Consider the following 16,842-nt stretch of genomic DNA (forward strand, 5'->3'; position numbering starts at 1 on the left):
TTCCTAACCTGTTGAAATATAGAACTCAGTTTGTGAAGCATACTGAAAGTTTCATGTAAAATCCTTTTGGAATGTCTAATTTAATGTTTAAGAACAAGCACTTGGGAGTCAGGCAAACATGGATTCAAAAGTTAGCTCCAAAATATGCTATCACAGAATGTTGATCATATGATTTAGTTTCTCCATTGCTAATAATACCCAACATTTATTGCACTACTGCTGTATGCTCAGTATTTTTCTACCTACTCTACCCATATTGTCTAATTTAATCATGAGGAAAAATGTCTGTGTGAGAATATCTACATTGGATGAGCATTAAAAGTGAAAGGTTAAGTAATATCCCCAAGTTTAATGAGTTTCTCTTTAGGATATATATGCTAAGTTAACTAATCTAGTAGTTTAAATAGAATGAAATGGCCATTTTTGTGAGTTAGAGAGAGCCAAATCTCACTTGGTTAAATCTCTATAGCTAAAATACTTTGTTCTTCCCAAAACAGACCAAACATTCACATTATTGTATTTGTTTTATCCCTATTTCACTGACTGTGGAATAATCTCAGCTCAGCTTCTATGAAGCTGGTCCACCAGGTAACTCTATAGACAAAGTCTTCATTCACCCTTATGGCCCTTAATTTTCATTTATAATGGTCACATATGCTTGTGTGGCTTCATTTATTCTCTGTGTAGAACGATTCCAAGTCTAAGTAGAACCACAGAAGTATAGAATATTAGAATTCAGAGGAAATACAGAAATCATCTAGTCTAAGTCTCTCATTTTACAAAGAAAACTGTTGGTTTAAACTTCCAGATATGCATTTTAATCGGTCTAATGGAATAAAAATGGTGGAAATAGTTATCAACACTTTCCATTAAATGTGTCCGAAACTGAATTTACCATTTGTCTGCCCCACCAATTAAGGATCCCTCCCTCTTTCTTTATTTTTGCCATCATTGCTTTTCTAGTTACCTAATCTAAACCTTAAAATCATGATGAATGGATGTCTTTTCCTCACGCACCCTCAATTCTTATGTACATTTTCACTGCAATATCTTTCCCATCCATCCTGTTTAAACAATCCCGTGGCAGCTCTCTATCCATTCTTTCTTTGGTCATTCATTCATTCATTCTGTATTTTTTCAATACTCTTCTGCCCTGTACTCATGAGTCAGCACTGGACTAGAGGCTCTGGGTGATACACAGATGTATCAGACAAGAAAACTTTACACATTAGATTACCATCCCCTTATACTCTTAAATACCCTTGCGTATTTATTTTCTATCAACTTCAAGTTCTCCCTGGTCCATCCGACTCTTATCCTCACAATAAGAAAAATGTATATTTTTAATCATTGCTGCTGATTTTTTCTTTTTTTTGAAATGTAACTTCAAATATGTAACTATTTCTCTCCAATTCCCAAAGTTTTCCACTTGCTTTTTCAAATATGGTCTCCAACATGTCTCCAAACGACCTTACCATCTTTGGTTCCCTTCTGCCTTTATAGCAGCCTGAGGATCACTCAAACTGACACCCTCATTCTTGCCAAAATACCTTTCTGCCTCTTACATACTCTGTTCTGTCACCTCAATGTAAAAAAAATTCCATATATCCTCTTAGTATCATCTCAAACTCCAGGTATTCTTTAGAAGTCACATTAATACCTCAACCAAATATGACCTTCCTGCCCTGAATCTTCATAGAGCTTTCTTTTATACCTATATAGCACTGATTGCTTACCATGCAGTTTGATTGTGAACCTGACCTATATTCATTAGGCTTTAATTCCTTAACAGACTTTCCTATTGATTTTCACATCACTCCCAACACTCACACATATAGAGTGATACCTAATCAGAACTTTTGAATGCTGCATGGCTTAATATATAAGTCTCAGTGTTCAGCTGTACAATGGTGACAATGGCATCTTTCTAGATAACTACTGCCAAGACTAAATGAGATAAATATGCAAGTTATTGTTGTGAGCCATGTAGCTGACACTGACAAGCTTTGGTATACTCTCTCAAATGTGGTAAATTGGCAATATATGCATTTGGTTATCTCCATATATTTGAAAATTATGGCTTTATTTTGAGATATCATGATGCCATATGTTTATGCTTGAATTAACTTTGAGTCAGTATAAAAAGAGAAAAGCAAATAGACATTTCTTTTTTACCTTGAATTAATCCCAATAATCCATAGATATTAAGTTTATTGCTTCTTATTTGCTTCCATTCTGTGAAATCATTCAAGTGTTTTGCTTCTTTTGCCCAGAAACTAAGCCATAGATTCTGTCCAATGCTCACCAAATTCTGTCCTAGGCAACTGGCTAATATCAGCCACACCCAGGGCCAGCCAAAGGCTTGGAGATACTTCAGAATGATTGAGAACTTCACCTAAGGTAAAATTGGCCTAAAATTAGATTGCTGAGAACACTAAAATGTGACATGCTAGCTTTGAATGTTTCATTACTGATCATTTATGATTAGTATCAATTACATAAATACCATGATAAAAAGCCTCAAAGTTGTAATTTAGAGTCAGTCAAGACAGATGTAAATCCTATTCTGGTGTTTCCTAAACTTTGGAATGGTGATCAAATTACTACCTTGTCTAACTCCAATATTACTCATCTGCAAATTAGAATAAGAACAAGTAGCCATCTTAAAGAACATCCCAAGCAAAAATAACAGTCCTGAATACTTAAAAGTGGTAAATTAATCTTAGTTACTATCATTAGTAAAAGACTATACATAACTAAATACAGGTAATCATTACTAAACACAAGTAACATATCCAACAATTCTATTTAATTTAATTTTTACAAACTATTACATATAAATTAAATGGTAAATGTAGCATTTATTAATAATGAAATATAACATTTTATATTTGGATGATTAATAACATATGTTCTGATTCTTACCCCACCAACAGGGATCTTTTCTTTTTTCATTGAGAACTGTTTTCCATGGTCCATTGAAGGCCTGATAAACCAAGACAATGTTTAGTTTTTAGGTTTTAGATAACTTAACATTTTTTTTAAAATATGTACTCTGAACCATTTTTTACGTTTTTTTTTCTACTTCCTTATCTTGATAGCAATCTGAATTGCCTTGATGATGACATTGTTCCTTCAGTTTTATCCAAAGGAAAGTTTTTCTCTCTCATTATTCATATAGTTCAGGGTCAGGGCATGTTGTCTGCTTCTTTATTTCTTCTAAATAATTATTTTTCAAAACTGAATCAAGTCACTGGGTGCATTGTACCCTACCACTCCTTCTTGACTCACTTCCTGGTATCAGAAGGCTCCCCAAATCCATATTCTTTCCACCTTGTTGTTCCACCATCCTGGTAAAATCATAGTTTCCATGAACAACTGTCTCAAACTCAGCCCTTTCCCAACCTCATGACCTCCATAGTTTCAGGTCCTTCATCTTTATTTTACTTTGATCATTACATTTCATGACTTTAAACCATAAATTGTATAATATAGAATCAACTCACCTCTAAAAACCCAAGTCTAAATATTTCAATCTCTGGTCATAACCTTTTCTATTTCAGTTGTAAATTTAGTTACTTCCATCACACCTAGATTTCCAATTCCCAAATCCACTTTTCTATAATGTTTTCCCTCTTCAATGATCAATGATCCTATTTTACCTGGGATTTCCCTGGTTTTTAGCATTGATTATTTCACATTCTAAAAAAAACATTTTAGTCAAAAGAAAAACTATGCCCTCTCTCTAGTTGCTTCATTACCCTGCATATCCTCCATGATTTAATTTTATCCAAACTGTGGTAATATGTTAAACTCCCAGACCTGCTTTCTTTCCCTTAAACCTCATCAGAACTCACTTATCAGTTCTCCCCACACCTACGCTGCAGAATGCTGCTCCAAAACATCATGTAACCCTGTAAATTGGTTCCACCATAAATGATGCCTTTCTTGCACTTGGGCTCCTAATATGACCAAAGAGTTTGCATCACTCTCAGAAGGAGGCCTTCTATCCTGCTTTATGAAAAAAATGGAAGCAGACAGGAGAACAACCACCAAATCTTTATAGGTATCTGCATTTCCACCCAGTCTTTTTTCATTTTCTCTTTTAACAATCACAGAGATTTCGCTCCTTAGATCCAAGGATAACTCATGGCCGGAGTTCTACTCTGTCCCACTTTCTCAAAATACATTTATTAATTATAGTGTTTCTATACTTTCCTGCTAATGAGTCTCCTGATAGTATTTGTTAAAAACACAGATTGTGAAATTTCTCCTCCAGAAATCTGTCATTTAAACAAATGATTCAAGAGATTCTCATCTTAAGGCAAGTTGGAAAAACAACTCTACTCCCTTTTCTAATCATCACCTTCTCCCTTTCTACTGATGCCTTCCCATCAGCCTACAGAGAACATGTGCTTCTCATTTTGAAACCAGTAACATCACCACCAAAAAAAAAAAAAAAATACACTCCAAACTACTTGTTCCCTCCTTACCATCGCACATCCCACTTCTTGCTTTCCTTTTGTTGTCAAATATTTTCCTGCCTAACCACCTTTTCCTTCTCAAACTTTCTGGGATCTTCCTTAAACAGTTTTCATCATGGGCGCTAGCCAACTACTTATGACTTTATCTACTCCACACTTTTGAAAATTTCTATGAGAATTTCATTGGGTACTTTGACCACTTTGTTTGAGGGACTCTTTCTGCTGTATGTGCTTCGTACCTCTCTGGAGTACTATTAGTTTCTCTTCAAGCTCCTTTCTCTTTAATGTTTATATTCCTGGGGCTCAGTTCTAGCCATTATTTTCTTTGGATAATCCACACCTCCTAAACAATCTCATCCACTCTCATAATTTTAATGACCCTCTTTCTCGTGGATAACTCTCATATTGGTATATTAAGTCCACATCACTTTTCTGAGCTCCAGTTTCATATGTCAAACTCCTACTTGCCATATAATTTATTTCTTTGCATTTCTCATACACACCCTAAAATGAACTAGTTATTTTTCTGCCTTCTCCAAAATTTTTTAACTTTGCAAAGAGTTGCAGTACAACTTCTGTCTCAATCATGGGACATTTTCAACCATTCCCAAGTACTTGTCAATTGCATCTTCAAATGATCTCTGAACTTATATTATTAGGGAAGTATTTGGTAAATGTCAAAAAACATAAAGAAGATTAAGGAGAAGGGAGGCAGAGAAAAGAGATGGAAGAGAAACAGGAAGATAAGAGGAAGAGAAGGAAGAAGAAGTGGAAGTAGAGGAGGAGAAAGGGAAGAGGAAAGAAAAGGAGGAGGAAGAAGGGAGACAGAGAAGAAAAAAGATTCATAATCCTATATTTCAGATAATCTGTGCTAAGATGTTTGTTAATATTGTAGTTTCTATATGTGTGGTATGATAACATACATGTTCTAAAACTGGTCTTTATTTTTTTTTGAATTTGTATATGGTCTTTGTAACTCAATATATGATGAATATTCAATAGTCTTCTATAACAGAATTGTATCTTATAACAGCATCATATTTTATAATATAATATTATTTTATAATTCTACCATAATGTGGTACAGGCAATACTTATTCTGGTTGTTATTTTTTCCTGATGTAATTATTGCTAAAATGAGCTTTTTTTAAAAAAACATAGATTGTCCCTTGTAATAAATTCTATATGTAGAAGCATAGGTATGCTAAGTTCTAAGTCCTTTGATATATTTGATATTAATATGACCTCTAGAAATAATGGATCTGATGTACACACCCATAAGCAGATCATGAGAAGCTTCAGTTTCTCCTTATTTTTTGTTTTATTGATCAGAATAAGAAATGCCTTATTTGATCAGTCTGTTAGTTCTTCCTTTCCTGCCTTTGGCAATAACATCAAGAGGCATTTTGTGGGAGGCTGCTGTACATGTCCTCTGTAGATCAGCTTCGCCATCAGAGAAAGACACACTCTTTTAGAGACACTTGCTTTGGAATAGCTCCTGGTATATGATTTGGGTTAATTACTGTCATCATCCTTCAAACCCTTGGCATGGCTTCTGTTTGAATAAGCAAATTTAGCATTGGTGCCAAGCCAAAAAATTAATTCTTAATGTAGCTGGACATAAAATGCCATGAAATCCAACTGTTAAAAGGGAATTAAAGCTTTCTAATTAGACATAACAAAGACCAATAATTTATTGGACACTATACAGAAGGGCATTGCTTATTTAAACTGAAATGTTTTTCATTATTTTTCCACAAAAAAATACTGTATTTGGTTCTGGCCACTTTGTTGTCAATAACCGGTTTTGTTTGAGTCTTTTACAAGAACAAATTACTTAATGTTGGCATAGAAGTTTTTAAAATGTGTCTTTTTCTGTCCTTCAGAAAAACCTCTGAAAATTTGGCACAATACTCATCTATGTATTTTTGTATAAAAGATATAAAATTCACATATTGAAACCATTATCCCTGATTAGAGCACACAATTGCAAAGGATAGAGTAAGTATTAGAAGACTGGTGATTAAGAAAGAGCGGCTGGAAAGCCAGGAGGGGGCAGTCTAGATACTAAGATTACATTCAGTTTTATTTTATTCAGAGTAGGTAGTACCAGAGAGTTAAGGAAGTAATTAAAATATACTATACAAATCTAGATAGAAAAAGAAAAAATATGGAAATAGTTAAAGATACTTTAGCCCTGATTAGAAAATGGGACCAAAATTATTAACTAACTCATTCTTAAATTTTGAAGGGGGAAATTTTCAGACATTATTCCCTTTAACCCTCTTTCTTTTCCTTATTCCTAAAAGACAGTTAACCACATTTACCATGAACCTTTCCTTGAGGAAAACTCTTTGTATTTTATATCAATACATCCCATTGGGGAGAGGCTAGAACTGTTGACAAGTTTCTCCTGCTGTATCTTCCAATCCTGGTCCATGTTAGTTGTCCCTGTTCCATATTGGGAATAATCCAGTATTTCTGGACAGCAAAAAAACTAGGCTAAAAAGTCAAGAAAGTTCTCTTCATGTAATTTTATTTATCAAAGATTAAAAATAAAGGGAGAATAGAAAACAAAATGGAAAAAAAAATAAACCATGGAGCCAAATACTTAAATTAAAACTGATGTCTTGAATAAAGTTAAAAATATATTAAATAAAAGATAATCAATTTATTTTTTGTTTGAAATTTCTTGCTTGAAAAAATAAGAAAAATCAGCACTGGGTGGGGGGGGGCGGAATTCAAGAACTTGTTTTTTTTAATATTTATTTATTTTTAAGGTGGACACAATAAATTTGTTAATTTGCTTCAGTCATTGATCATTTTAGTTATGTACAAAAAGCAAAAACAAAAACAAAGACAAATAAACCCACCTAAAATATAATAAAATCTAATCATTGACAAAGTTATTTTATCCCTCCCATCCCTTCCCTCTCTTCTTTCATGTTTTCTTCCCTTCTTTGCTTTACTCTTTGCTTTTGTTTTTAAAACAGGTTATTTGGATCCTACACTTAGTCACTATTTATATGTCACATACTCTGGACCAATAATCATCCCAGACCACTGTGGAATTTTCATGTCCAAAGATTATCTTCACATTCTCATCATTATAGTGTATAAATGCTATGAAATGTGGATGGTTTTGACATCAGTCTAATTAAATTAGCTTTCTACTACCGGACTTTGGCTAGAAATAGCTGCAAGTCTAATGAGCATATGTTTCCCAAATGAAGTCACATCCATCTCACTTAAAAAATTAAACACATTCATCTGTGTTAGAGCTTCAGGTTGGAAACAACAAAGTACATTTTATATTTATTTTAATGTGAGGATCCTTTTATAAGCTGAATCTTAAATACTAAAAAAGTAATTAATCAGTCCACATTCCCAAAGAGCCTGGAATTCTCCTGATACTTACCTATTTTCTTGTTCCAGGATTTGGTCTTTCAGTACATTTCTGGAGTTGATTGCACTCACTTGCTTTAAAGCAGGACCTGGAGAGGAAGAGGGTGTCTTATATGTCCATATAAGCAAACAATTCATTAAATAGAACTAAGATGAAAGACCACATAGATTGGCTCCCAAGGTGTATAGGGAGCCTTTTCATTTTACTCATTATTTCCATTTCACCTAATATGTTTTGCAATTTTTTAAAATAAATTTAAGACTCCATAATCAAAAACCCTAGAGAGAAAGTGGGTTTTCTTTTTTTCTTTCTTTCTTTTTTTTGGAGGGGGTGCTAACTTATTTTGGATCTTTTATAGAAGAACCAAGTATTTGCCAGAGGAACCCAACTCCCAACTGTAGCCTTTAAAAGAACAATAAAACTCCACCAAGCCTTATGTATGAGTGCTATTACTGTCAAGATTAGAGAAAACCAGATGGTAAATCCTCCAAATCTGTCATCTGCTGATATGTTACCAATACCAATAGTCGCTTCCCATGCAGCAGACACTATTCTAAGGGCTATGTATCTACAAATTTTTTTCATCTTCACAGCTACCCTAAAGGGAAGCTCCTATAGCTGTCCTTGTTTTACAGCTTAAAAAGACCATGGCCCAGAGGGGTGATGCAGGTCACATACCTATAACTAATAGAGAACGAAGTTCAAGTAACTGTTAGTGAATTTGCTGGTAAACACCTCAGAGGTAGCATAACAGATTTTGTCACACCTCCCCCCCCACCCCCCACACACATACACAGCATTATGATACTTAAACTCCTTAAATTTCCAATCTCTAAAAGAAAAGAAATAGACTTGGAGGTCTTCAAGGTCAGTATGTAAATTCTATGCTTTGTTTTTTATAGAAGTAAGGGCCTAGCCCAGCAGGAAAGAATCTGATTTATCTCAACTACCTCTAGAAACACAGGATCCCCAGGCTTAAAGAATGACAATTCACTTTGAAGATGTTTCAGCCTTTCTTCCCAATATGCATTATCATTCTTATATCTTCTAATAAAAATATTTAAATTTATATATTTACAGTTTCTAATGTGTATCACATGCATCGTATATACTAAGTGCCAAACAAGCTGATAAGGTAAAAAGAACTGGGAAAGTTACTTGTAGTTAGTTTGCAAGAGGGAAAATAAAACCGAGAGAGGATAAGCAACTTGCCTGAAACCCAGATCTGTCAGAAAGACACAGAGAGGGATGCAAGCTACACAAGGAAGGGTGAGCTGGGCCTTCGGCCCTGTCTTTTCACACTAACTCAGTGTCTTCTGCTTATTCCTACATGTTGATATATGTTTAAGAATTGATAGGCTCTCTGGCATGAAACAGAGGCAACATTGGATTCTCTTCCAATCTGTCTTAATTTAAACAAGATACCTAATCTCTTTGTATAATCAAGATCATTCAGCCTTAGGAGGTTTTTTTGGGATTAAGTCAATGCAAAACACATGAATATACTAATATAGTTAATACTCAAGATGTACCAACTTTCACCAGTATCATTAGTATGCACAAGAATTAACCAAGACTAGACTTGTAAATATGTAAAATATATTCTCTTACATCTTTCATCATACACCAACTTCTCATAATCCCTATAAAGTGAGATGCATAGATTTTTCAGAGCTAAATCTTTTTTTTTTTTTTTTGTATACTGAGGATTGAACTCAGGGGCACTCAACCACTGAACCACGTCCCCAACCCTACTTTTTTAAAAATTTGTTTTAATTAGTTACACATGACAATACAATGATCTGTTAGTGAATTTGCTGGTAAACACCTCAGAGGTAGCATAACAGATTTTGTCACACCTCCCCCCCCACCCCCCCCCACACACATACACAGCATTATGATACTTAAACTCCTTAAATTTCCAATCTCTAAAAGAAAAGAAATAGACTTGGAGGTCTTCAAGGTCAGTATGTAAATTCTATGCTTTGTTTTTTATAGAAGTAAGGGCCTAGCCCATATGATATGATACATTTGAATCAGATGGGGTATAATTTCTCATTTTTCTGGATGTACAGGTTGCAGAATCACATTGGTTATACAGTCACAGTCACGTATATACATACAGCAATAATAATATCTATTTTATTCTGCTGTCCTTCCTTTTCCCCTTCCCTCCCTCTCCCCTCCCATTACTTCTCTCTACCCCATCTAATGTGACCCACTTCTTTTTTTTTCTTTTTCCTCACATTGTCATACATGTATTCTGTATAACGATGAGGGTCTCCTTCCATCTTCTGCGCAATTCCCCTTCTCCCTTCCTTTCCCTCCCACCTGCCTTCCCTATTTAGTGATAATCTTCTTCTCATGCTCTTCCTCCCTCCCCCATTTTGAATCACCCCCCTTACATCAGAGAAGAGATTTTGCATTTGTTTTTTAGGGATTGGCTAACTTCACTTAGCATAATCTGCTTTAATGCTATCCATTTCCCTGCAAATGCCATGGTCTTGTTATTTTTTAGTGCTGAGTAATATTCTATTGTGTATATATGCCACATATATTTTTTATCCATTCATCATTGAAGGGCATCTAGGTTGGTTCCACAGTCTAGCTATTGTGAATTGTGCTGCTATAAACATTGATGTGCCCAGCCCTACATTTTTTTTTTTTTGTATTTAATTTAGAGACAGGATCTCACTGAGTTGCTTAGTGCCTGGCCATTGCTGGGATGGCTTTGAACTCATGCTCCTCCTGTTTCAGCCTTTCAAGTCGCTGGGATTACAGGTGTGTGCCACTGCACCCGGCTGCTAGATGAAATCTTAAAGACCTAATATATCTCCAAACCCAATTTACACTAAACAGACTTTTTATTGTTTACTTACTAAGTTATCTGTTACCAACTTCAGCAAAAAATGAGAATGTTCTAGAAAAAATAAAGTGTGAGTCACAAGCAGTCTCTTGAGGGTAGGGGAGAGAGAGAGAGAGAGAGTGAGAGAGAGAGAGGAAGGAAGGAAGGAAGGAAGAAAAGAAAGAAAGAAAGAAAGAGAGAAAGAGAAAGAAAGAAAGAAAGAAAGAAAGAAAGAAAGAAAGAAAGAAAGAAAGAAAGAAAGAAAGAGAAAGAAAGAAATTAAGTAGGTAGGTAGGAAGGAGAACACACATTGTTCAGTTTCACATCAGCCACCAGGAAAAACAGCTAGTTCAAGCCCTATATTTCATAAATAGGAAGAACCAAAAGAGTTCATTTCTGTGAAGACCAACATAGTGTTTCAGTGCAAGGACTAAATCTGAAGAGCTCCTGACTTCAGAACACTGTATTCCCCACAATGTTGTGCTAACTTATACCCCAATTATAATGTCATATAACTTAATTTAAAATGAAGAATTATGTATCATTTAAAGGAATTTCTGAATAGGTTCAAAACCAAAAGTGATGAATTATAATAGATGAAGACAGATCACAGGGTGATTTTACACTTGATCTTAGCCAAAAGGCCGAGAAGCGATTCACAGGGTGATTTTAAAACTGGGGATCACATTTCTCAAACTGCACTCCCTGCCAAATAGTTCTCTTCTCCTAAATCTTGGCCAAAAAAAGCCCTCAGATAGAATTTGACTTTTCCTTATCACTTATGCAAATAAATCTTCACAGACAGGCCTATATCTAACATCTGTATGAACCAGGGCAATAGTTCAAATGAAGGTCCACATACCCTCTAATCATTTTAAAGTTATAGATAGAACTAGCAGACTCTTAAATAAGTTCTACTGCTTACCATAACAAATATGCCTCCCCAAACACTTGGAAGAAAAGGTCAGGGGAGATGTTTGGATTCTTGACACTTTTCCCTACTGTGTACATAGCAGTCTTTGGTGAGGTAGTCCCTTAGCTCTCAATCTTTCCCACTCCAGTTCCACCCTAAAACAGGAGAGCTGCACACATGTTCAGTCCACATGTTCAGGCTCTACCCATCACCACCATCCCCAGGGGGGGAAAATTCTCAGGTCAAAAAGTTGTGCACGCCTGCACAACAGCTGGTTCTTTGCGTGAGCAGACCCAAGGCAGATACAATTGTCCTGGTCCTAGGAGCAAAGAATTCTGGAATCTGAAGACAAATGAAGAGCGGTTAAGAAACAGCAAGTGGAGAGGGCTCAGGTGGTGGATGCAATCTCTCGGCTAGAAAGTCAGGCACGAAAGGCAGAACAGAGACTCTATAAGGCATCAAGTACTGACCTAAGTGTAAAGGTAGTACTGCAGGAATATCACACTGGATGTAACTGAGTTTGAAGCTATTATTTAATGAGGAATTTCATATCATTAAAATCTATTTCTGCCCTGCTTTCACAGTAAGAAAAAGAAATCATACCATATATGGCTAACCTTCGCAGGTTATCTATCTATTTATTATGAGTAAAGTATTTTTATGGGTTTTTACTAGATAAAAATACTAGATACTAGATTTTTAAAAAGCCTTTATATTTTCATCTAGTATCCAAAAAATTAAAATCCCAGAAATATTCAATTTCAAACATATTCTATTCCTAGTACCCAAACTCTCTTTACTTTCTATCTTCCTGAATTCTAACACAAAATGCAAAAATATTGAAGTCATTAGGAAAAAAAAAGTTCAAATTATACATTTCTAATGGCATATTTCTGGAGAATTGGTAGTATCTGTTAGGATAATTCTAAAAATAACATTGCTTTTAACCTGTTACTGTAGAGGACACATAAATACATAAAAAACATACAAATGCAGAGAAGGTGTGGCATTTGTATGCCAAAAGAGATTTGAAAAATAGCAAACCCACAATTTTTAAATGGTCCACTGTTCATACTTTGCAGTAAATTAACTATGGAATTAAAAACATATTCTGTTTGATTCTGGAGATATCTTTTCCAATATAATATAATCTATATTTTATGTGACTTTCAATAAATGACAAAAAAAAAAAGACACTGGCTCATAGTGTTGTAAATCATCCTGTTTACTTCTGAAGAGACACACATTTTGATGCAGTTATTTAATAAACATCTAGCTGGCACTTGTCATTTGTTTGCTTGTGGCTTCCTCTGTGGTGAGGACAGAGAAAATGATAAGACTCCTTCCTTCTGGAGATGCACCGTGTATTTTTAAATATATGCACAAATAGAATATTTATAATATGAGAAGTAAAATCAGGGAATTGAAAAAAATAGAACTCAATTTGTGTGTCTTAGCTAAGGTTCAAAAAAAAGACAACTGAAAAATGACTTTATTTTTGGATTTCATGACATTAAAATAATAATTGATCTTGTTTTAAACCAGTTTCATATTCTATGGCATTTATATACAGGTCAAGGGTAAAGTGAGTTTAGACTAGATATTGAGTCATTTAGAAAATACAGAGACATATCACTGTATGTCATGAAATTACAAAATAATCCAGAAAAGGCCCAGGAAAATGATCAGGCTCTGATGGTCTACATGAAAAACCAACTAAAGCTTTAAAAAGAGATGATGTGTCATCCCACTTTCAGAGCAGGCAAGGACTGATTTCTGTGAAATACTAAAATAAAGCTGGATTTCAAACATCCCTGTGTCCTAAGCATTCAACAGGGATGGAACCACTTCTTTTATTTTAAAAAGTCTATGAATCTGATTTTCAAATTCCATGACTATAGTTACAAAAATTAGTGAATAAAACCAATTTCTAACTGTTCAAAGTTAAGCTGATATGTTTCCCTGTATTATTATTTTTTTGTGCATCCAATAATTTACCTGAAATGTTTCAAATAATTACTTTTTGTTCCTTGTGGATTTATGCTTTAAACTTTGTGTTCTAAATGTTAAAGACAGAATGTTTTGACCCATTATATTCTAGACTAGACTAGAATTTATAAATCATCTAATCTCTTTATAGATGAAGAAACAGACACTGGTGCATTTATATTTATTCTTAAAAGCCATAGAGGAGTTGATGTTTAACTGGTCTATCTCATTGTCTTTGTTTCTTTCCTATCGAAATAAAGGAGCCCCGCCCTTGACTTTAGCAGGATCAATGAAAAAGAAATGTACAGCAAGAGATTAGGTAATTAATAGACTATTATTAATTAATAATTAATTCAAAATGCATAGGCATATTATGTCTTAGGCTTATTTTTTATTGTATCCTTACCTTTTTCTTGTCCACTGAAAACCTGAAGCAAATTATGGATGTTTTGGGTTTTCGATAGCAGCTCCTCGTATGTTCCCATTTGTGCTACCCTGCCACTTTCCATCACGACAATAAAATCCACGTGTGGCAGAAGTGTGAGGTTGTGTGTGACTAAAATACGAGTCTGAAACACAAAGTATTTTATTCTATAGGTTACAAAACATGGCATAAATAGGGCTGGGGATGTAGCTCAGTGGTGGACTGTTTTCCTGGCATGTGTGAGGCTCTGGGTTAGATCTCCAGAAAAAACTGAAAAACAAACAAACAAACAAAGGCACATTTTTTTTTTTTTTTTTTACTAAAGTCACTTTTTTTGGTCTTTAGTATTCGTGAGTGTAATTTTTGTAGGTGACAATTGAACACAGCATCCATACTGTCTCCTAGACATACTGCTAGATCAGAAAATATCTTACAAATGTAATTTTAATCCTTTGATTAGGGTACTGTTCAGTCATTAGAAATTAATTGATTTCATAGCAAATTTAAAATAATTTCATATCTGTCACTTCTGCTTAATGTTAGGGTTTAGATTGGGTGTCCCCAAAAGTTCACGTGTGAGAAAATGCAAGCAGATTCAGAGGTGAAATGATTGGGTTATGAGAGCCTTGACCCAATCGGTGAATGGATCTCCTGATGGGAATTAACTGAAATCAGGCAGGGTGTGGCTGGAGGAGGTGGGTCAGTGGGGATGTGCCTTTGGGGTATATATTTTGTATTGGTGAGTGGAATTTCTCTCAGCTTTCTGATTGCCATATGAGCTTCTTCCCTCCACCACAATCCTCCATCATGATGTTTTGCTTCACCTCAAACCATGAGGAATGGAGATGGCTATTGACTGAGACCTCTGAAACCATGAGACCCCAAATAAACTTCTTCTCCTTAAAATTGTTCTTGTCCGATCTTTTAGTCACAGTAGCAAAAACCTGACTAAAACATTTGCCTTTAAAAAAAAATATGCCACCGTTAAAAAATGTGTTTTGTTCAAATTACAATTAATAAATTTTATGTTTTAATCTTTCATATTATTATACACATATAAATACAAGTGAATGAGAAGTTTTTATCTTGGGTTCATCTCAGTAAATCAAGAAATTTTTACATTATTTACTGAGATAAATATTTTAGAATTTTACATATATTTTCCAGAATGCTACATATTAACAAATCTACAAACATATTATCATGGAATGATTGTGATTATGTGGTCAGACAGACTTTGAAAAATGTTTGCTATTTTTAAGTTGAGAAACCTAAATCAGGTCAATTTAGAGTATGATTTCCTTCATATGTAAAATAGGAGTAATGATAATACCTATCTTAGAGAATTGCTATAAGAACTGAAGACACTAATTTAAAGAGTCAAACATATAATGCACTTGGTAAATATTAATTTCTATTTTCTTGGCCCCATTACAAAATGATGGAATCATTATTATTGCTATGTTTGTAATACCAAATTTTAAGTAAAATGAATCTATTTTTTTAAAAAGTAGTACATACCAAAATACCATTTTTCAAATAAAGTTAACTAAACTAATTATAATTCATACTTCCCCTTAGAGTAAGGTAATTGTTAATGAGGTAACTACCTTATGTACATACTTATTACTGATATAAAGTTATGCAAAAAATCTCAAAAATGATCATTGAAATTTACCTCTTAAAGGGCAATACAAATATCTTATCTTTTCATGTGAAAGTTGACTATTTTGCTTAAACAAATGGGCAAGATAATTGGAATAGTAGGCACAGTGCTAAGCAGATTATCCTCCCTTTGACTCCCTCCAAGGCAAAAATGATACTATGAGTACCTTGTTTTTCAAAAGGCCCGAGGACCCTATTACTTTTTCAAAGAGCTGTTTTCCGACGTGAACATCCACAGCAGACAAGGGATCATCCAGGAGGTAGATGTCAGCCCCACTGTAGACAGCTCTGGCCAGACTTACTCGTTGCTTCTGACCTCCACTTATATTCACACCCTGAGTATGGAATAGAAGTTACATCTAAGTGCTCTTTCATAGCAAGGACAAGATAACAACCCAATATGAACACTCAAAACTTTATCAATTATTTCCTAGTCTTATCTCCATCCCATTTCCTAGTTCTACTAACTTGGGAAAATTAACAATTATGTCTACCTCCTTTTAACTACTTACTCTCAAAAGAAGAGGCTATCAATTAAGGAAAGAAGAATTTTCAAAGCTCTATGTCTGAAAAGTTATGCCTGTAGAATATTAAACAAGATATCTGGCTGCCAACTATATACTGACACCAAGTGATCATTTTTAAATTGACACATAGGAAATCGAGAATAATGGCTAAATTACCAAAGCTGTAATCAACATGTCCTATTTTCTCCTGTAGAAAGATTAGTGCAAGTCTTGTTGGCAAAAGGACAACTCCAAGAAGCAAAAGTAAGGAATATACATCACTATATGAAAATTAAAGCTGACACATACAGCTATGTATAGAGAATTATGGGGTAAGGCACCCAATTCACTTGATTCATTTATGTTTAGTGTTTACTGATCTTATTTTAAAGCTCTCAATGCAACGCAGAACTTAGCCAACGGCCTACAATTGGAAAATGATATTGCTTCTTCGCATTTAACAATCGTCCTGTTACTCAACAGATATCTTCTCAATATGATTATATTCTGGGGGCTATGCTAGCCCTTCAGACTCAAAGATAATAAGGGAGTTGGGCATGGAAATGTATATATTAAGGAATGTGGTTCACATGTGTGTATGATGTGTGCA

The 16,842-nt window shown here is 34.5% G+C and overlaps 1 protein-coding gene across 1 annotated transcript in view; it reads right to left on the bottom strand.

Annotated features, from left to right (window-relative positions):
- The window catches only part of LOC124083724 (multidrug resistance-associated protein 1), a 90,450-nt gene that overhangs the window by 24,968 nt on the left and 48,640 nt on the right, over positions 1 to 16,842 (bottom strand). The window contains exons 14-18 of the mRNA XM_046430466.2: positions 15,894 to 16,061; positions 14,044 to 14,206; positions 7,903 to 7,978; positions 2,926 to 2,986; positions 2,176 to 2,395 (exon numbers count right to left, since the gene is read on the bottom strand). Of these exons, the coding sequence (XP_046286422.1) occupies positions 2,176 to 2,395; positions 2,926 to 2,986; positions 7,903 to 7,978; positions 14,044 to 14,206; positions 15,894 to 16,061 (688 nt within the window). The remainder of the gene's footprint in view (positions 1 to 2,175; positions 2,396 to 2,925; positions 2,987 to 7,902; positions 7,979 to 14,043; positions 14,207 to 15,893; positions 16,062 to 16,842) is intronic.

Source organism: Marmota monax, unplaced genomic scaffold (assembly GCF_021218885.2).
Source record: "Marmota monax isolate L192 unplaced genomic scaffold, Marmota_monax_Labrador192_F-V1.1 WCK01_AAM20220418_F8-fsc00016, whole genome shotgun sequence".
NCBI lineage: Eukaryota > Metazoa > Chordata > Mammalia > Rodentia > Sciuridae > Marmota > Marmota monax.